Raw genomic sequence first — 21,233 nt, 5'->3', positions numbered from 1 at the left:
CCTGGGACCTTTCAGTCTGCAGGCCAAAGCTCTATCCACTGAGCCAAACCAGTTAGGGAAAGAGACTCACCTTCTTAAGGAAGCCTATTTTTTCCTTCAGAAAGAGTTACCAATCTTTCCATCTGCATTAACACTGCTCTTTATTCATATATAGGTAAATAAATTGATAAATTACAACATCTCCAACCAGATGCCCAGTCTGAAACTTGGGGTGATTTCTTAAGCTTCCCCTTCCTCTCTGAGTGCTATTGATGTGACTTCTTAAAACCTCTCCAATCCTTGCCCTCTTTTCTTTCCCTTCACTACTGCTATAATTTAGACTTTTAGCTTAACTAACTTATTGTCCTCCTCAACACCTCTAGTCTTCATGATATTATCAAAGTCATCTTTCTAAAAATTGATTATTTCACAGCCCTTGATTAAAATCATTTTAAAAGTTCCTTGTTACTTTTAGAAAAAAATTCTTAACATGGAATATAAGACCCTTCATAGCCTTCCCTCTGTTTAACCACCCGTCTCCTTCCTACCCCCAGTGTCATCCCCCAGGCTATCTCAAGTCCCGTACCCAATGCTCTAGTGGTACTAAAAAAGGGATGTATTTGAGCAAAGATGTTTCTTCTATTTAGAACAACCTTCTTCTCTTTCTTCAAATAGTTCATGAAGATTCATTCTTCAAAAGTCAGCCCTGACATCACCTCCTTTTCCTTGATTTCCTCCACACCCAAAGTAGATTAACTTCCTCCACAGCCCTAGGCGGTTAATTAGTTATTGAATAATCTGAACCAAGCATTATCCAAACATTTTTTAAAACTGTTTGTACCAATTTACTTATACTGCCACCAACAATATAACTGAGTTCTCTGTTTAACACTTCCTCATTAACTCTTGATATGTCAGACTTTGATCGCCCTGGCCCATGTGGTTCAGTTGGTTGGGCACCAGAAGGGTCCAGGGTTCATCCCAGTCAGGAAAGTATTACAGGCAACTGATCTCTCTTTCTCTCCCCCTGGTTCCCAGCTCCCCGTCTAAAATCAATGAAGACATGCTCTCAGGTTAAAATAAATAAAGAAATAACAAATGAAATGTAAAACACTGGGCTGGGTCTGTGGTGGCATCTCTTTATAGTTTTTAATATCTTTTTTCAATATTTTTTTATTGCTTTCAGAGAGGAAGGGAGAGGAAGAGATAGAAACATCAATAAAATGAGAGAATCATTGATTGTTTGCCTTCTGCACGCCCCTTATTGTGGATCGAGCCCCCAACCCAAGCATATGCCCTTGACCGAAATCGAACGCAAGTCCCAGCAGTGTGCAGGCAAAGGCTCTATCCACTAAGCCAAACCAACTAGGGCTAGTTTCCAAAATCTTTAATGTGCGAATAGATATAGCACATGTGTCAAACACAAGGCCCGCGGCCAAATCCAGCCCGCCAGGCCTTGCAATGTGGCCCGCACCGCGCTGTCATCACTGCACTCCGCTGTCAGTTTATGACATTGTCAGTTTATGACTGTTCAATAAACCATTTGGCCCGCGATTTAGGCTGGATTTTAGATTTTGGCCCCTTCTCTGATTGAGTTCGACACCCCTAAGATATAGTGTTAACAGAAGCCTTTCCCTTTACATATACTTATTAACATTTCCTGAATCAGCAAATGCAAAGGCCCTGCAGTTGGACTTTTTCAAGGAACAGTAAGAAAACCAGTGAGTCTGGAGAAAGATGCAGAACTATAGCTAAGATTTTGGAATCAGAACCAAAGCTGCCAATGGTACTCAAATTTTGGTATTTATATGGGAATCCACTTTGTTGGTTAAAATTGAATACTCTAGGGTTGCACTCCCCAGAAATTCTTTTTAAATGTTTTTTCTTTATTTTACTTTTTTTCCATCACCATTTATTCCCCTATACCCCCTTCCACCACCCCCACCCCATTACAGTCACCACAATGTTGTTCTCTCCATGAATTATTGTTCTTTTTTGGTCAATCCCTCCACTCCCCCATCCCAACCCTAACCATCAGTACTGTCTGCTTGTTCTTTATCTATGACCCAGAAACTCTGATTCAGTGGTTCAGACTTTGGGACTTAATATCTATTATATTTAAAAATAATTATCTCAAGTTATTCTGCCATAGTTGATTTTCAATCCACAGAATGAGAAACACTGTTTACAGATTATGGTTCCCCCTAAATTTTGTGATTTTCTAACTTTGTGGGTATGTACAATAGCATTTTACAATATTAAAATTAAGCCCACTTGGAGAAGTTTAAGACCTACTATGCAATAGGTGAAGACCTCGGATCATGCTGCAAAACCAGGAATAATCATGGGCAAGTGATATGGAGAAAGAGCATTAGTGTTGCTTTCTGAAGAAGTGAATTTGACACTCAGCTGTGTCATCTTAGACAAATCCCTTAACCTCCCTGAGTTTCCATTTCTCACCTAAAATGATATTGTATTATACTTATCCTACCAACCTTGCAAACTAAGGTCAAAATGACAGAATGACAAAGTAATAATAATACAAAAGTAAGACCCAGTCATTTCAGAGCAATAATTATTTTTGACACACCTGCCTGAATTAAAGAAATTAGTTAACCTCAGAGGCATTTGGTTTTTGGAATAATCATAGCAGCTTCCTATTAAAAGGAAAAACTTTAAAAGCATTTTACAGTTTAAACAACGTTCGCAAGGAAAACCTTAAGTGACATGACAAAGGGTACAAAATTAATTTAGAGATAAGACCAGGATTCAAGTCTTCTGATTACTAGCCCGGGTCACTTTCCACACCAGGCTTGTCTTTTTCATTCTTTCTTATAGTTCATAGACTAAACGATTCTGATACATAGCCGAGTTTGAGCACCACGGCTTTACTGCATTAGATGTGGTAGTGGGATGGTAGTAATTATTATTATTATTATTATTATTATTATTTTACCTCTCATTACACTTACTTGGTAAACAACTTTATTGAGCTTATTATTAGTATTCCCATACCTCACAATTCACCATTCTGAACTATACAACTCAGTGACTTTTAGTATAACCACAGAGGTGTGTGCAACCATCACCACAATCCATTTTCGTCTTTACATCTTTCATCACCCGGAAAGAAACCCCATACCTGACAGCTGTCATCCTCCATTCTCCACCCCTCCCCCACTTCCCGCTTCCCAGCCTCTGGCCATCACTAATCTGCATAGACCTGCCTAGTCAAGACCTCTCCTATAAATGGCACCCTACAATCTGTGGCCTTTGGGGATCGGCTTCTTTCACGTTCTCAAGGTGTATTTCTTGTTTTAAAATTATAGGGTAACTGTAGAGACAGTTTAGAAATAAAGGGGGCGGGGGGAAGGGGAAATCACCCTTAATCTCATTTTCATACAATCAATGACATACTTTTTTTTTTTCTCCCCCCCCCCCCCCCCCCCCGCAGGTGCACTTTTATTTGACTGGAATGGATACCAGTCCCCGCCCCCAGCTCCCCGCCTCCCGCAGCGCAGCCCCAGGACCCTCCCCGCCGGCCCCGCCCCTCCCCGCCTGCGCCCCGCCCCTCCCCGCCGGCGCCCCGCCCCTCCCCGCCGGCCCCGCCCCTCCCCGCCGGCGCCCCGCTTACGTCACTGCGGGAGCCGCAGACCCGGCTCCCTCCCTCCCGCCGGGTCGCGGCCGCTTTGACAGGGCGCGATGGCGGCGGCCGGGGCTGCCGTGGTGCCGGCGACCGTGTCGGGAAAGCCGGAGTTCTACCAGCTCCTGAAGAGCCTTGTCAACCCGAGCTGCATGGTGCGGCGGCAGGCCGAGGAGGTCTACGAGAACATCCCGGGCCCGTGCAAGACGACGTGCCTCCTGGACGCCGTCCGGAACCGGAGAGCCGGCTACGAGGTGAGACAAATGGCTGCCGCGCTGCTGCGGCGGCTTTTGTCCTCCGGGTTCGAGGAGGTCTACCCGAACCTGCCCTCCGATGTGCAGAGGGACGTCAAGATTGAGCTGATCCTGGCCGTGAAGCTGGAGACGCACGCCAGCATGAGGAAAAAGCTGTGCGACATCTTCGCCGTGCTGGCGAGGAACCTGATCGACGAGGAGGGCACGAACCACTGGCCGGAGGGTCTCAAGTTCCTGGTCGATTCCATCTACTCCAAGAACGTGGTTCTGTGGGAGGTCGCGCTCCACGTCTTCTGGCACTTCCCCGGCATCTTTGGGAACCAGGAGCGGCATGATTTGGATATCATCAAGCGGCTGCTGGACCAGTGCATTCAAGATCAGGAGCATCCAGCCATCAGGACGTTATCCGCCAGAGCCGCAGCCACGTTTGTGCTTGCCAATGAGAATAACATCGCTCTTTTCAAAGACTTTGCGGACCTGCTTCCCGGGATCTTACAGGCCGTGAACGACTCTTGCTACCAGGATGACGATTCCGTGCTAGAATCCCTGGTTGAGATTGCAGACACTGTCCCTAAATACTTGGGTCCTTACTTAGAAGATACCCTGCAGCTGAGCCTAAAGTTGTGCGGAGACTCTAGACTTAGTAACCTGCAACGCCAGCTGGCCCTTGAAGTAATAGTGACCTTGTCCGAAACCGCAACCCCCATGTTGAAAAAATACACAAATATTATTGCACAGGCAATTCCTCATATATTGGGGATGATGGTTGATCTACAAGATGATGAGGACTGGGTAAATGCCGATGAAATGGAAGAAGATGATTTTGACAGCAATGCCGTTGCTGCTGAGAGTGCACTAGACAGACTGGCCTGTGGGCTCGGTGGAAAACTTGTTTTACCAATCACGAAGGAGCATATCATGCAGATGCTTCAGAGCCCTGACTGGAAATATCGACATGCCGGATTAATGGCCTTATCTGCCATTGGAGAAGGATGCCATCAGCAAATGGAACCAATTCTAGATGAAATGGTTAACTCTGTTTTGCTTTTTCTTCAGGATCCTCATCCAAGGGTAAGGGCTGCAGCCTGTATTACGCTAGGACAGATGGCTACAGATTTTGCACCTAATTTCCAAAAGAGATTCCATGAAACAGTGATTGCAGCTCTGTTGCGTACCATGGAAAATCAAGGTAATCAGCGTGTGCAATCACATGCAGCTTCTGCACTTGTTATTTTTATTGAAGACTGCCCCAAATCATTGCTAGTTATATATTTGGATAGTATGGTGAGAAACCTACATTCCATCTTGGTGATTAAACTTCAAGAGTTGATTCGGAATGGAACTAAGTTGGCTTTAGAACAGCTTGTGACAACTATTGCCTCAGTTGCAGATACAATAGAAGAAAAGTTTGTTCCATATTATGATATATTTATGCCATCACTAAAGCAAATTGTTGAGCTTGCTGTTCAAAAGGAACTCAAGCTTCTGAAAGGAAAAACTATTGAATGCATTAGCCATGTTGGTCTTGCTGTTGGGAAGGAAAAATTTATGCAAGATGCATCAAACGTGATGCAGCTATTATTGAAGACACAATCAGATTTAAATAATATGGAAGACGATGACCCTCAGACCTCTTATATGGTTTCAGCATGGGCTAGAATGTGTAAAATTCTTGGAAGTGATTTTCAACAGTACCTTCCACTGGTTATTGAGCCTCTTATTAAGACTGCTTCAGCTAAACCTGATGTTGCTCTCTTAGACACACAAGATGTGGAGAATATGACTGATGATGATGGCTGGCAATTTGTAAATCTTGGTGATCAGCAGAGTTTTGGAATTAAAACCTCAGGACTTGAAGCAAAAGCAACTGCTTGCCAGATGTTGGTTTACTATGCTAAGGAATTAAGGGAAGGACTTGTGGAATATACAGAACAAATTGTAAAGCTGATGGTTCCTTTACTGAAATTTTATTTCCATGACAATGTTCGAGTGGCAGCAGCTGAGTCCATGCCATTTCTCCTGGAATGTGCAAGAATTCGTGGCCCAGAGTATCTTGCACAGATGTGGCAATTCATATGTGATCCCTTAATCAAGGCTATTGGGACTGAACCTGATACAGATGTACTCTCAGAAATAATGAGTTCTTTTGCAAAGTCCATTGAAGTAATGGGAGATGGCTGCCTTAATGATGAACACTTAGAAGAACTGGGAGAAATACTGAAAGCAAAACTTGAAGGGCACTTTAAAAACCAAGAATTGAGACAGGTTAAGAGACAGGAAGAAAACTATGACCAACAGGTTGAAATGTCCTTGCAAGATGAGGATGAATGTGATGTTTACATTTTGACCAAAGTATCAGATATTTTGCACTCATTATTTAGTACTTACAAAGAAAAGATTTTACCATGGTTTGAACAGCTGCTTCCATTAATTGTAAATCTAATTTGTTCTAATAGGCCATGGCCAGATAGACAGTGGGGATTGTGTATATTTGATGATATTATAGAGCACTGTAGTCCAACCTCATTTAAATATGTAGAATATTTTCGGTGGCCCATGCTACTAAATATGCGAGATAATAACCCTGAAGTCAGGCAAGCTGCTGCTTATGGTCTGGGTGTTATGGCACAGTTTGGTGGAGATGATTATCATTCTTTATGTTCAGAAGCTGTTCCACTGCTGGTAAAAATTATTAAGTGTGCAAATTCTAAAACCAAAAAAAATGTCATTGCTACAGAGAACTGTATCTCAGCAGTAGGCAAGATTTTGAGGTATAAGCCTAACTGTGTAAATGTCGATGAAGTTCTTCCCCACTGGTTGTCATGGCTCCCACTGCATGAGGATAAAGAGGAAGCTATTCAGACTTTGAGTTTCCTCTGTGACTTAATTGAAAGTAACCACCCAGCTGTACTCGGTCCAAATAATTCCAATCTTCCCAAAATAGTCAATATAATTGCAGAAGGAAAAATTAATGAGACTATTAACTATGAAGATCCCTGTGCCAAACGCCTGGCTAATGTTGTGCGCGAGGTACAGACTTCTGAAGAATTGTGGTTGGAATGTATATCCCAACTTGATGACGAGCATCAGGAAGCCTTACAGGAATTGCTGAATTTTGCTTGAAGCACTTTAATACTACTTGAATATCCTCTACCGTAAAGCAACTCCAAATAAGTGTTGTGAATGGATTCCATTGTAATGAGAGAACTGTTTTTTCCCTGCTAAGCAGTTTGTATTCCTTCCCCATGTTTCTCCAGGATTAGCCAGTATTATTACCTGTTCACCTTGCATGTTTTATCTCATAACCATAGATCTTGGTGATGACCTGTGCTTCCACTGTCTTAGAATATTTATTCTCCTTCCCCTAGTTGATGTGAAATATATAAATTGTTGCTACTTGTCATGAGCAAGCATTATACTTGGTGTCAGGATGTCATAATGCCTATCACAAGATGCTAAGAGCTCACAAAGTTAGGATAGGAGAACTTCCAGGACAAACATCTTTGTAATTATGGGTGAAGAATATAGTTGCAGGCTTATTCCTCCTTGATAATATTCCTGGGCTTCATGGTAATAGGAAGGTGTGGATATTGGGCGTTTTGAGATATTGCAGTGGATGTGGGGAATTTTCTCTATAATATTTACGATGCCTTCCTCAGAACTGGATGAAACACCCACATTCTACTCCAGCTGAGAGTTATGAGAACTTTAGAATTTTCTTAGCCAGACTGGTCTCTGTGAAGATAACCTAGGACTCTAAAAACCATGTTTACTGCAAAGGGTGTCCTGACATCTAACATTGGTACCATGTAACACACTGTAATAACAGTTTGACAAATTGAAATAATATTTATGGGAGTCATTCAATGTTATGTATTTGAGCAGAATATTGTATTGTGTATGTATGCTATTTTCCCCTCCAAAGCAGCTCAACAAGAAGGCCTAATTTGAAGTGGGGCTTAAATAGATTTCTGTTTTGAAGAAGTTCTTAATAGATTCTATAGTAGCACTAAAGAATATTTTATTGTGAAAATGAAAGGAAAGCAAAATTAATATTATCTTTAGACATGAAAATGTAAACAGCTTTCAGAACAGTCATTTAGCATGAGAGGTGCATTATAAGAAAAAGGTACTGGAAATGTAGGGTTAATTATATTAATTGGAATGTCAGTCTTTAATATTGGGCTTTTGTAGGGTAGAAAAAAGCTTTCTACTCAGCAAATCATTGACCCAAAATTTAAAAATAAATAACAAACTATCATGATTTCCCGGTACTATTGTGAGTACTGTATATGTAAACTGTTTAGCAAGTACTGGTAAGTGCTTAATAAATGGTAGCTATTATTGCTGCTGCTGTTTGTATTTTTACTGTGGTTTTTATTTTTATTTTTATTTTTTTTTTATGGTTTAGAATGCCTTTTACATTAGAATATCCCTGATTTTCCACCTACCAGTTCAGATAAGCAGGCCACCTAGGCCATTGTCAGAAATATGAAGATGAATTTTTATTTTTTTTAGCTTTTTCATTTACTTTTTTTTTTCCATTTTTTTTTTTACTAAGGTATTATACGTGTACATATCTTACCATTGTTCCCCCCCACCACCACTCCCATATATGCCCTCACCCCCCAGTGTTTTGCGTCCATTGGTTATCCTTATTGAAGGTGAAATTTTAAGTATGTAATTCCTTGTCCATTCCATACAATTATTTATTAATTAAGTGGGAAAAGCAAAGGACATTAAATATAGTATAGTCACAATTTTAAGTTTATTTAAGATAAATTAAAAATATACAAATAAATAGAAAAAATCCCACCATAAAATATTAATAGAGGTTTTCTCTGGATAATGGGATTAAATTACAATTTTTTTTTCCTTGAAACTTACTTTTCTATATTTTCTAACCTACAACCAACATATTCCTTATATATACATATTTTAGGTTCAAAGACCTAATCACAATCATCTTGGCTTCTCTATGACATGGCTGAGGTTCCTTCTATTCAGCCATGCTTCTTTATCTTAATATTCTTTAATTAAGAAGCCCTTGATCAACATTTCTTGCAATTTCCTACACTCTTTTGCATGCACAATTGGAAATTCTGCCAGATGACTAGGAATTAGGCCCCTGAAGAATTTTGAAATATGACAGACTTAGATTTAAAATTTGGCAAACTACTTTCTTAACCTAAGCATTAGTTTATCTGTAAAATAGACATAATACCTAGCTGATAGGATTGTTGTGAGAATGAAAGGAGATAATGAATATAAAGTGTTTAGGGTTCAACAAATGCAAGCTAACATATTGGAGAATCCTGAAATAGGATTGGTGGCTAAAGAGGGTTATCTGCTGGTATAGGATGGGTCCAGATTTTTGGGCTTTGTCAAAGGAAATGATGGACGTCCAGTCAGACACTTTTTTGGTTGCCAGTTGCTGAAATAGTTTCCTGCCTTTGTACCTGTGAGCTGAAGTACATCTATAGGCTTTGAGGAGAGAATGCTGTAAGTACCTAATAAATTGCAAATGTCTTTAAATGAGAAACAATCTCAAGAGTCAGAATATCTGACCATTTAAATAACTTTTACTTTAAGAAAGTTATATTTCTCATTCTAAATAGAAAGTATGTGCATCTTTCACATAGAACATGGGAAAACAGTAATGTCTGCTTTATGGAACTATTAATTCCTTTCTGCCCACTTATTTTTAAGCAAGTGTGAAGGACGATTCCACTTTTAAGATATCTAAACAGTAATTTTATAATGTGTAGAGATTACAAGGCCATGCTAATGGCTACTTAATAGCTAACTAATGCTTTACAGATTCGACTTGAAATATTTAAAACCTTTTTAATCCCGAGCATATATTTTTTAATGAGGTTTCATTCCCCTCCTTTATTCTTAGCAGATATCAAGAATAAAAAATGTGGAAATATGTTTTTTCATTTTAACATGAGGTTAAAATAAGGTGACTAGACGTCCCGATTTTAATTTGTCCCTCGGCGTTTTAAAAAAGTCCCGATTTTTGGAAAGAATCTTTTAAATCTTTTGGACTTTTTAAAAATGCTGCGGGACTCGGGACAAATTGTTGAAAATCGGGACTGTCCCGCCAAAAGCGGGACGTCCATGGTTAGTTTCAAAGGAATTGGTTTTAAGAACTGGAGATAAAGAGTTTCAGAAATCCGAGTTCTGCAAATCATCTCCTTGTCCCTTGCATGTTTCAGTTAGTCTAGTTATTAAGCCTCTTTTTACACTTTTCAAAAATTCTGATTTTATATGTAAAACCCGGCAGTCACCAGGGGAAAGAAAATGCAAATTGAAAAGTAGGATAGGATTTACATTTTGTGTCTTCTTACTTTTCATCTGCTATTAACAAATGTTACCTGGCAATTTTAGTTTTTAGGGATAGTAAGGGGCTATCGCTAAAGAAATGACCGCGCTCTCCCCCCCCCCCCCCCCCCCGCAGTTCTTGCTCTCAAAAAGCCCTTCGGCCCACTCTGCGCAGGCGCCTTGCTTCCCTCGCCCCTCCGCCCTTAAAATCTTCCGCAAGCTGATGACATCATCGGTCCGCGCAACCTACCAGATCTCGGGGACCGTCAGCTACGCCGACGTCCCTGCTGTCGCGTAGCGGGGCGGGACGCGAGGGGGTGGGGCTGTCTTGACGCGCATGCGCATCGCGGATGGCGACGGCGACTCTTTCTTTGCCCCGGTGGGGGGTGGGGGGTGGAGCGGAGGAGACCTGTGTGCCTCCCTCTTCTCTCTGCCCCTCCCCTTCCCACCTCACCACCCCCCCCAGCCCCAACCCGCCCAGCGGGGCTTCTAACTGACAGTTGTCGTCCGGCTGGGTCCGCGCGCCGCCTCCTCCTCGCCCGGGTGCCCCGCAGGTAGAGAGGGGCGGGAGGGGTGTGAGGGAGAGGAGGAGGAGGAGGAGCCCGAGCCGCCGCGGCCCAGCGCTGCGGCCCCCTCCGGGGAGGCGAGAGGACCCGCACTTGGTCCTCGCCCCCTCCCAGTCCCCTCGCCGGCCCGGGAGGGGGTGGGGCGCCGAGGCCGCGGCGGGCCGGGCCGGCCGGGCCTGGCGGGTGAAGAGCGGGCGGGCGGGCGGGCGGGGCGCGGAGGGGTGAGGCCGGCGAGGGCCGCGCGCGCCGCCGCCAGCGGGGGGGGAGGGGAGGGGAGAGGAGGGCACCTAGGCTCTCCTCTTCTCTCCCCCATCCCCCGCGCGCCATGTAACCCCGCCCCGCCGGCAGCGAGCTCGAGACCCCCGCGCGCACGGAGCCGAGCCCTCGGCTGCGGAGGAGGAGAGCGAGGCCCGATGCGGCTGGGGCTGCGCGGCGCGGCGGCGGCGGCGGCGGCGCCCTGAGGACGCGGCCCGCGCTCACGCGTCCCCCCGGCGCCTCGAGCGGCCGCTCCGCGTCGCCCAGCCTGGGCCTGCCTGGGGCGTGAGCGCGCCCAAGACGTCGGGGGAGATGGAGCCGGCCCGGGAGGAGCAGAGGCCGCCGGCCGCAGCTGAGGAAGAGGACGGGGAGGAGGTGGCAGCGGCGGCGGCCCGGGCCTCAGGGTCGGCCCGACGGAGGAGGAGTGCCTCCTCGCGGGAAGACGCGGACGGCCCGGAGGAGGAGGAAGAGGAGGCGGCGATGGGGGTCGGGGCCAGCGGCTGCAAGGAGCAGGAGTTGAGCTACGAGCTGCAGCAGGGCTACCGCATCCTGGGCGAGTTCCTGCAGGAGAAACACCGCGGCCTCACCGCCCCCTTCCTGCAGCCTTTGGGGGGCGTTGCCGCCGGGGAGGAGGAGGCGGCGGCGGCGGCCGAGGGGCCGCGCGGCGGGGCCCGGGAGGGCAGTCGCCCCCTCCCGCTGCAGCACCCCGGGCAGGGCATGTGCCTGCTGAAGATGGAGGAGAAGTTCAGCAGCGGCCAGTACCGGGGCATCACCGAGTTCGTGGCGGACTTCAGGCGGATGCTGGAGACGTGCTACCGCCTGCACGGCGTGGACCACTGGGTCTCCAGGCAGGGCCAGAAGCTGGAGATGATGCTGGAGCAGAAGTTGGCGCTGCTCTCCCGGTGAGTGGACCGCGCCGTCCCAGGTGGGACCGGCGGGCGGACACAAACACACCCTCACACGTGTCCGGGGCTGGGCCGGGCCAGGGCCCGGGGGGCGTCGCTGATAGGTGCTGGGTCGGAGCTGGAGAGGCCTGGGAGGAGCAGCCGCTCGGGGCGGGGGCCCGCAGGGGTGGGGTGTGGTGTGGTGCGGGGTGGCGGGTGTGGGCGAATGAACCTGTCACCCAGGTGGAGAGAAGCTGGGAAGGAAGCCCAGGCCAGGCCAGGCCCAAAGAGCTGTAAGATATAAAGTAAAATGGTGCCCATAGGAAGAATTATAGGGGTAAGGCAGAGGGAAAGTTTTAGTGGGATGGAAGTTGGATCCCGTATCTTTTAGACAGTTTTAGCATGACAGTTTTAAAAAAAAATGTTTAGGATGAAATACCGTTAGGAAAATAATTTTAGCCCACGTATAAAGATGGTGGTTTCATACCATTAAAAAAATAGTGTCGTTTTCTATCCCTGTGTCGGCCATCGGAGATTTATGGAGTTACTAAATGGTTAATGATCACTCTGGTGTACTCCTGATCTTTTCTCTCAGCTTCATCTGAGGAGACTGAACTTTTGCAATAATAGAGGGTGCATCAACGCCAAAATTGTTAATGCTTTTAGATGTTTGTGTTTATTCTACCACAAATCATAGGCGGTTCAGGTTGCACAGTGCTGCTGGTGTACACCACCCATATAACTACAGTTATTTTAATTTAGTAAGAGGAAATAATGGAGGCTACTAAAATAAACATTAGCTTCTAATAATTATGTAATTTATACAAACCAAATTAATTTCTCAAGTGGCAATTTTTTAGGAATGGAAAAATAATTGACTGTTGCTGAAAATAATTGAATGGTAGTTTGACTCTTTACTAGCTGAAGTGAACTTGAACAAGTCACTTTACTTTTTTGGCTTTAGTTTCATCGTCTGTAATATGGGGATAATAATAGTACCTACCACATGGGATTGCTGTAAGATTAAATGAGGTACATGTAAAGTCAACAGTGCCTGTCCCATAGTGAGCCAAATATAAATGTTAATCATTGTAGTAGTAGTAGTAGTAGTAGTTGAATAAAATGAATATTTTCCTCATATCTGAAACTAGGTATTCTACTAGTGTTTTTCTGTATTAGTTAATTTTTTGGTCTTTGATTTATAATTGTAATTTTAAAGTGATCTAGTTTGTCAACTGGCTTCTTTATGCTGTTTTCATAAAATGACTTCTTTCATTGAAAACAGTAGGATTCTTCTTGAATCCTTTTATAAATATAATTATTTGGTAACAATTATTCACAGATTTGCTTTGTAGATTACTCTTAATACTCTTTTAGTGACATTATTCTTTAGTGTAGTGTATTTGTTACCCTTGACTCCACAGATTTTATAGTTATGACCGACATAAAAAAGATCCATACATATGTGTTTATTTTTAAGTAATAAAAGTTGATGTCACAAGATTTTATACTGTGGAAGGACCCATAGACTTAATCTAATCAAAGTATACAGTTTTATAGATGTAGAAACAGAATTTAGAATGAGGCAAGAGAGTGGCTGTATGAAAGAGCCAAGAAGCAGCATATAGGTTTGAATGAATTATAGATATTTTCAAAAGCATTGTGCTGCCGAAGCCGGTTTGGCTCAATGGATAGAGCGTCGGCCTGCGGACTGAAAGGTCCCAGGTTCGATTCCGGTCAAGGGCATGTACCCTGGTTGCGGGCACATACCCAGTAGGGGGTGTGCAAGAGGCAGCTGGTCGATGTTTCTCTCTCATCGACGTTTCTAGCTCTTTATCTCTCTCCCTTCCTCTCTGTAAAAAATCAATAAAATAAAAAATATTAAAAACAAACAAACAAACATTGTGCTTATAGTAAGTAATTTTTGAGTCCCACAAAAGAGCAAGGGAGACTATATCTCTTTCACATAAAGGTATGTAAAGGTAAATTTCTAAATGCTTAGAATTAATCCCAGTGGCTTATGTTCATTCTGACATGATTTAATAGCATCCATACTTAGAATTTAAACTTACAACATTCTGTTGTTTATAAACAATATATATGTGATATTGTTATGCTAAAAGAGATAAAATTCTTGCATTTTAGTAGCAAAAAGTAATATGATGGTCTTAAACAGATAAAAGTTTTGTAAATAATACGTTTGCCAGACCACAGCTGTTGATGCTGGGAAACCATTTCTTTTTATGTACTAGCCTACTCAATAAATGCTTTGAGTGGGCACAACTTTGAGAAAAAGCATAGGTTGCAACTCTTCAGTATGCATTTAGGATGTAAGATGTTCCAGAGCAATGTTCTATAGACTGTCCATATAAATACAATTTTCAGCAAATAGATGACCCAGATACCTTATTTGTAAATAAGTGGTACATCTTAGTAACAAAAAAAGTCATTTAGATATTATCACGTAAGGTTGTTGTGTGTTTTATTTACATTTTTATTTATTGATTTTTTAGAGAGAGAGGTAAGAAGAGAGAGAAACATCAATTTGTTGTTCCAGTTATTTATGCATTCATTAGTTGATTCTTATATATTTCCTGACTGTGGATTGAAACCTCAATTTTGGCACATCAGGACAACACTCTAACCCCGTGGTCAGCAAACTGCAGCTCAAGAGCCACATGTTGCTCTTTGGCCCCTTGAGTGTGGCTCTACCACAAAATACCACGGCCTGGGCGAGTCTATTTTGAAGAAGTGGCATTAGAAGAAGTTTAAGTTTAAAAAATTTGGCTCTCAAAAGAAATTTCAATCGTCGTACTGTTGATATTTGGCTCTGTTGACTAATGAGTTTGCCGACCACTCTAACCAACTGAGCTACCCAGCCAGGGCCCATTGAAGTTTTGTCCTGTCTTCTGTTAGAACATACTGAATTAGTTCTTATTTTAAAATTTACAGTGAGGAGAACTTTACATCTGCTTTATGTACTAGTGACTCCTTTAGTGAGTACAGACAAGTTAGGTTAGGTTAAAAAGATGCTATATCCTCTATAAGAGGCTAATGTGCAAGCTGTCTCTTTGGGAGTTCAACTGACCGGGAGTTTGACTGCTCACTATGACGTGTGCTGACTACCAGGGGATGGTGTGGAACAAAGGAAGGCCCTGATTGGCCCTGATCGCCGGCCAGGCTTAGGGACCCTACCTGTGCATGAATTTTGTCCATTGGGCCTCTAGTTATTATAGAAAAGCCCAATGGCATTAGTACTTCCCACTCATATAACTTGAATCTCAATTGCTTCATCTGTGTTATGAGAGTGGTAGGCTAGATTGGTTGATTGTATATGAGAGTATCTGTCAGAGCAAGACATTCACGCCCTTGAGATCAAAAGATAAGTTCTCTGCCTTTAAATGGTTTATAGTTGAAGAGGGAAACAGAGAATTAAAAAAGATAATGATTATGCAATGGACATATAAACAAGGTACAGGGAAATTTAAGAGGAAGGAGACATAAATCTGAAGAGAATGGACGAACCCTGGGGATGGCAATTGAGAGGAAGGAGAAAGGGGAAAGAGACTACAGTAATTACAAGATATCATATAGAAGTTTACACTTGAACCGACTTTTGAAGTTGAATATTGCTAACTGGGATTTTTTTTTTTGGAGGGTTTAAAATGAGCGTTCTAGAATGCTGAACTGCAGTGAACGCAAGGCACGAAACAGTATAGTGTTTCTGGGAACTATAGGTACTTCCATATGGCTACAGTCTGGCTCCAGATAGTGTCTGCAACCCAGGAGATATGCAGGGTGATTGATTGGGGTGAGGAAAGAAAATACAAGGTCAGTATATTTTAACTAATGGCCCGGAGCACGAAATTTGTGCACAGGTACGGTCCCTAGGCCTGGCCAGTGATCAGGGCCGATTGGAGCCTTCCAGCTGCTAACCTGGGCCTTTCTTCATTCCATGCCGCCCCTTGGTGGTTAGTACACGTCATAGTGAGCTATCAAACTCCTGGTCTCTTGGTTGAACTCCCAAGGGGACACTTTGTGTATTAGCCCTTTATACACACACACACACACACACACACACACACACACACACACTTTATTTTATCTTTTTAATTTTTGACTTGCTTCTTAAAAATTTTATTTTATTTATTTAATCCTCACCCAGGGATATTTTTCCATTGCTTTCAGATAGAGTGGGAGGGGGGAGAGAGAGAGAAACATTGATTGGTTGCCTCCAGCACAAGCCCCTATTGGTCCAGAGATGGAACATGCAACTGAGGTATCTTGCCCTTCAACCAGCAACCCTTTGGTGCTGGGTCCGACACTTTAACCACGAGGCAAAACAGGCCAGGGCTGGGCTTGCTTTTTGTGGTGTTTTTAATAGCACTATGTCTATAGTTTATAAGTATAATAATACGTTAATATATGATGGCAATATGTAACAACATATTATGCATATTCTATCTAATAAAAGAATAATATGCAAATTGACTGTCACTCCAACATACAAGGTGGCTACCCCCATGTGGTCAAAGATGACTGCCCCCATGAGGACACAAGATGGACACCTTAAGATGGCCAGCAGGGGTGTGCAGTTGGGAGGGACCAGGCCTGCAGGGGAGGGCAGTTGGGGGGGGGGGGGACCCAGACTTGCAGGGGAGAGCAGTTAGGAGTGACCAGGTCTTCAGGGGAGGCCATTTAGGGGCAAACAGGCTGGCAGGGGGCTGTTAGGCATCAATTAGGCTGGCAGGAGAGTGATTAAGGGTTGATCAGGCTGGCAGGCAGAAGCAGTTAGGGGCAATCAGGAAGGCAGGCAGGTGAGCAGTTGGGAGCCAGCAGTTCTGGATTGTGAGAGGGATGTCCAACTCCCCGTTTAGGCCCAACCCTACGAGTACAAAAGCATCATTCTGAAACCTCAAAAAATCCTACCTGGATCGGGCCTAAACGGGCAGTTGGACATCCTACGAGGGGTCTTAGATTGGAGAGGGTGCAGGCTGGGCTGATGGATACCCCTTACCCCTATGTACAAATTTCGTGCACCAGGCCTCTAGTTTGTAATATAACTAGAACCAAGAAACAACATATCTATTCTCAGGAAGGTTATAGTTTTAGAAGGGATCTCACTCATTTGAAACAACTGAAAGAAATATCAATTAACATTAAAAGTGGGGAGAAAATAAGTGGAAAGGAATAGAGAATACTTAATAGTTAGGAAATTATGCACAAAGCTTTAGAAACTCAAATAGTAATAAGAATTTTTGACTCTGGCAAATTTTAAACCATGATGTTTTTGAAAGCTTTAAGAACATTGCTATATAGTCAGAAGATTGCTTTTCCTAGTTTTAAAAGGTTGTGGTTAAAGAAGGGCATCATCAGTGATCCCAACAGAGCTGAACCTAAAATTTTAATTTTGGCCATTTTTAGTGAAAATAAGCTTGAATATAATATATATTTGTTAATATTGTTTTTCATTTCTGAATTAAGTTGCTGTTAAATGGTACATGGGTGAAAAGACTTTCTTGAAATAGAGCTAAAGTTATTTTTTATAATTGATTTTTAGTTGACAGGATATTTTTCTTGGGAATGAGAGTACAAAAGCATCATCATGAAACCTCAAAAATTTTCAAATAGAGATTTCCAAGTAAGAGTAATAAGTGAAACACAAATGAATTTTGTGGACTGATTGTAATCCTCTCCTGAGTTAAATTTGAAATTTGCTGACTTGCTTATTTTCCATTAAGATAAAAACCTAGAAATTAATTGGGAATTTTAACAAGATGCTTCTCTCTTCTTAGTAATTTTAACTGTCCTTTCCCCCCATTGGATTCTGTAACTATCCTTTTTATGTAAAACTTTAAAAATTGGGGACCTTTTGGTAAAAAGAGTCTGGATTTGCCTCTTGTTCAGAACTATAGAATGTTAGAGCTTGATACTCCATGTATTTCTATTTCTAATAGTTGCCTTTCTTTTTTGTTGTTGTTAATCCTCACCTGAGGATATTTTTCCCATTACTTTTCAAAGAGAATGGAAGGGAAATGGGGAGAGAGAGAAACACATCTACTGATTGCCTCTGGATGGGGAGCGAACTCACAGCTCAGGTACATGCCCTTGACCCAGGAATCGAACCCATGACCCTTTGGTGTGTGGGCCGATGTTCTAACCATTTAGCACACTGGCCAGGGCTAGAGTTGCCATTCTAAAAAAAATAATTGTATTATTTAGAGAAGATTCAGAAAATGTTTAAGTGCAGTGGTGAAAGAGTGAGGGATTTTAAGACATTTATTGAGTATCTGCTGGGTACTTGGGGGGGGCAGTTTTTCTCCAAGAGGTTTAAAAGATGGTACATACATAGTTATAATAAAAAGTAAAACATGTTGCCCTAGTTGGTTTGGCTCAGTGGATAGAGCATCAGCCTGTCGACTGAAAGCTCCCAGGTTCAATTCCCATCAAGGGCACATGCCTGGGTTGTGGGCTCAACTCCCAGTAGGGGGCGTGCTGGAGGCAGCCAATCAATGGTTCTTTCTCATCATTGGTGTTTCTATCTCTTTCTCTCTCCTTCCTCTCTGAAATCAATGATATATATATACATTTTTTAAAAAAAGGAAAATATGTTAAAACTGTGGTTCATTCTCAAACTTATTCCATTGTCGCAACACTTGGCAGTCATGCAGCTATTTGCAGACTATCATGAAATATTGATATATTTGGTTGTATCATTTTTTTAATTTATTTATTTATTTATTTATTTATGCTAGGGAACCCAAAAGGCTTTGTAAAATTACAGGAGGAAACCCTTGATTGAAGAAGTTGTATTTATTTATTTATTTATTTATTTATTTATTTTTTACTGTGTGTTTATTTTTTTAAAATTTTTTTAAAAATCAATCTTTATTGTTCATATTATTACAAAGGTTCCTCATTTCTTCCCCCCTCCACCAGGTTCCCACCCCACCCTCCGCCCCCTACCCATCCCCCATTGTCCTCATCCATAGGTGCAGTTTATGTTCAGTCTCTTCCTCCCTCCCTTTCCCGATAGTAAATCCCTTTTCAGATAGTAAATCAGTTACTTAGCATTTTCTCATATCAATAATACCTCCACATGCCCAATGATACATTTCAAAAAAAATAAATAAAAAATAAACACACAGAAGAAGTTGTATTTAGTACCTTAATTTTTTCCCCCCTTACAAATTGAGAGAACATAATCACGATGGTACATCTTGTTTCATTCACTGAAATAACTATATTACAAGACTGCATACTTTGAAGACTACTGTAGTGAGCTTTATTATTAAGGAAGTGCAGAGGAGCTGTAACTGCAAGGAGGGAGGGAGGAGCTGGAATTGAAAAATACTTCATTAGATTTTATTCTAGAGGTTAAAGTTTTGGAGGGTGGATACAATATTGATAGGTGAAGTTGAGGAGTTCATTAAGCAATTACTTGAACTATTATATGATAAAAAAAAAGCCCTGTAGATACAATGATAAATATGACATTTCTTATTTCAAGGTGGTAGATAAACAGGAACCATTGAAGGTATGGAATCAGAAGAGTACAGAGGATTCCAGAAGAATAGTTTATACCAGTGATGAGCTTATAGGATAATGAGGGGCTGTAGTGGCAGGTAAGTCTAGAAGGGTAGATTGGGACTACAGAGATTCTTAATTGCTTGCTAGGGAAGTTAGAATGTAGGCAATATAGATCTATCATAGGTTTTAGCTAAGGGATGACATGATTTTACTAGTGAGTTTGAAAGCTGAAATGGAAGAAGAGAGAGTGAAGAAAAGAGACCAATGAGAAGGCTATTAGTTAATTCCATGAAAAGATCATAGGATGTAGAAAAAAAAGTGGATGAGGATATGAAAGAGGTATATTCAGCAGGTAAAATGGGAAGCTATTGAATGTGGGATGCGGCCGAAACCGGTTTGGCTCAATGGATAGAGCATCGGCCTGTGGACTGAAAGGTCCCAGGTTCGATTCCGGTCAAGAGTATGTACCATGGTTGCAGGCACATCCCCAGTAGGGGGTGTGCAAGAGGCAGCTGGTCGATGATTCTCTCCCATTGATGTTTCTAACTCTCTATCCCTCTTCCTTCCTCTCTGTAAAAAATCAATAAAATATATTTAAAAAAAAAAATGAATGTGGGATGTGAAGGAAAGGATGATGTCCAAAATGAATTCAAACCCAGGTGATGATAATGCTGAGGAAATATGAGAGGAGGCATTTATTTGAAGATACTCAGCTGAGAATTATTGGAAGGCTGCGTATGTAGCTCAGCAGAGTGAGTAGGGCAAGATTAGAGAATATTTTATTAGGAATTAACCTGCAGAAAGGTGATAGTTGAAGAAATGTGAGTGAATGAGATTTCCCAGAACAGAATCTAGTTAAAATACAAAGGGGACCTAAAGACAGAAATTTATATAAGGACTGAGTACATTTACTGGAAAGATGAAAGTTTAGAAGAAGATGATTAAAGTGTGTATGATATATATTAAAAGTTGAAATGCTTAATTAAGAAGAGACAGTTAATGAAAATGCAAAGAATTTATTTTGGAATATGTAAAAGGTATTATTTTATACTAGAGGCCTGGTGCATGAAATTCGTGCATGGGGGGGTGTCCCTCAGCCTAGCCTGCACACTCTCCAATTCAGAACTGCTGGCTCCCAACTGCTCACCTGCCTGCCTTCCTGATTGCCCCTAACTGCTTCTGCCTGCCAGCTTGATCACCCCCTAACCACTCCCCTGCCAGCCTGGTCACCCCTAATTGCCCTCTCCTGCAGGCCTGGTCTCCCTCAACTGCTCTCCCCTGCAGGCCTGGGTCCCCCCCAACTGCCTTTCCCTGCAGGCCCGATTATCCCCAGCTTCCCTTCACTGCTGGCCTGGTCACCCCCAACTGCTCTCCCTTGCAGACCTGGTACCTCCCAACTGCCCTCCTCTGCTGGCCATCTGTGGCAGCCATCTTTGACCACATGTGGCAGCAAACTTGTGTGTTGGAGTGATGGTCAATTTGCATATTACTCCTTAATTAGATAGGATAGTAAACTTAAAGACTTTATTATTTCAGGAAATTTTGTCCCTTTTGAAAATATTAATTTGAGACTGATCTAGATTTAATACAGTAAAAATGCACCAATAGAGTTTAATGTGTTCTGCCTTCCAGTTTGTTTCTAGTGTCCTTGTTAGTATCAATTTATAACTACATTTTTATTTCTAAGAAAAACTGGAGTAGGAGGAAAGAAAATCATGTTTTTGGAGAGAAGAATGGATCCCTTTCAATAGTTGTATTTTAGCTTTCAAGTCATCTGTGGGCTATATCCCTGAAC

At 42.4% G+C, this 21,233-nt stretch overlaps 2 protein-coding genes across 3 annotated transcripts in view; both read left to right on the top strand.

The window, feature by feature from the left end:
- The first annotated feature begins 3,618 nt into the window (after window positions 1–3,618).
- On the top strand, window positions 3,619–8,238 carry RANBP6 (RAN binding protein 6). Of its 2 annotated transcripts, XM_084898041.1 has the most exons (2): window positions 3,619–3,817; window positions 4,933–5,146. In XM_084898041.1, exons 1-2 carry the CDS (start codon window positions 3,682–3,684, stop codon window positions 5,001–5,003), a joined length of 207 nt encoding a protein of 68 aa, XP_084754167.1. In that variant the 5' UTR covers window positions 3,619–3,681; the 3' UTR covers window positions 5,004–5,146. The 2 variants fall into 2 exon arrangements, with proteins under 2 accessions (XP_084754167.1, XP_084754166.1); XM_084898040.1 differs by having other exon boundaries at window positions 3,619–8,238.
- Window positions 8,239–11,061: 2,823 nt separating this feature from the next.
- BRD10 (bromodomain containing 10) overlaps window positions 11,062–21,233 on the top strand; it is an 81,417-nt gene continuing 71,245 nt past the window's right edge. Inside the window, exon 1 of the mRNA XM_084899573.1 lies at window positions 11,062–11,926. Coding sequence (XP_084755699.1) covers window positions 11,337–11,926 — 590 coding nt within the window. The 5' untranslated portion in view covers window positions 11,062–11,336. The remainder of the gene's footprint in view (window positions 11,927–21,233) is intronic.

The sequence above is a fragment of the Pipistrellus hanaki genome (genome assembly GCF_964339955.1).
Source record: "Pipistrellus hanaki genome assembly, chromosome: 11".
In the NCBI taxonomy this organism is placed as follows: Eukaryota; Metazoa; Chordata; class Mammalia; order Chiroptera; family Vespertilionidae; genus Pipistrellus; species Pipistrellus hanaki.
The sequence above is the reverse complement of the archived record's forward strand: the minus strand, read 5'-3'. Positions and strand labels throughout refer to the sequence as shown.

Coding starts and splice junctions, on each gene's coding strand:
- RANBP6 (XM_084898040.1), top strand. CDS start 3,682: ATGGCGGCGGCCGGGGCTGCCGTGGTGCCGGCGACCGTGTCGGGAAAG.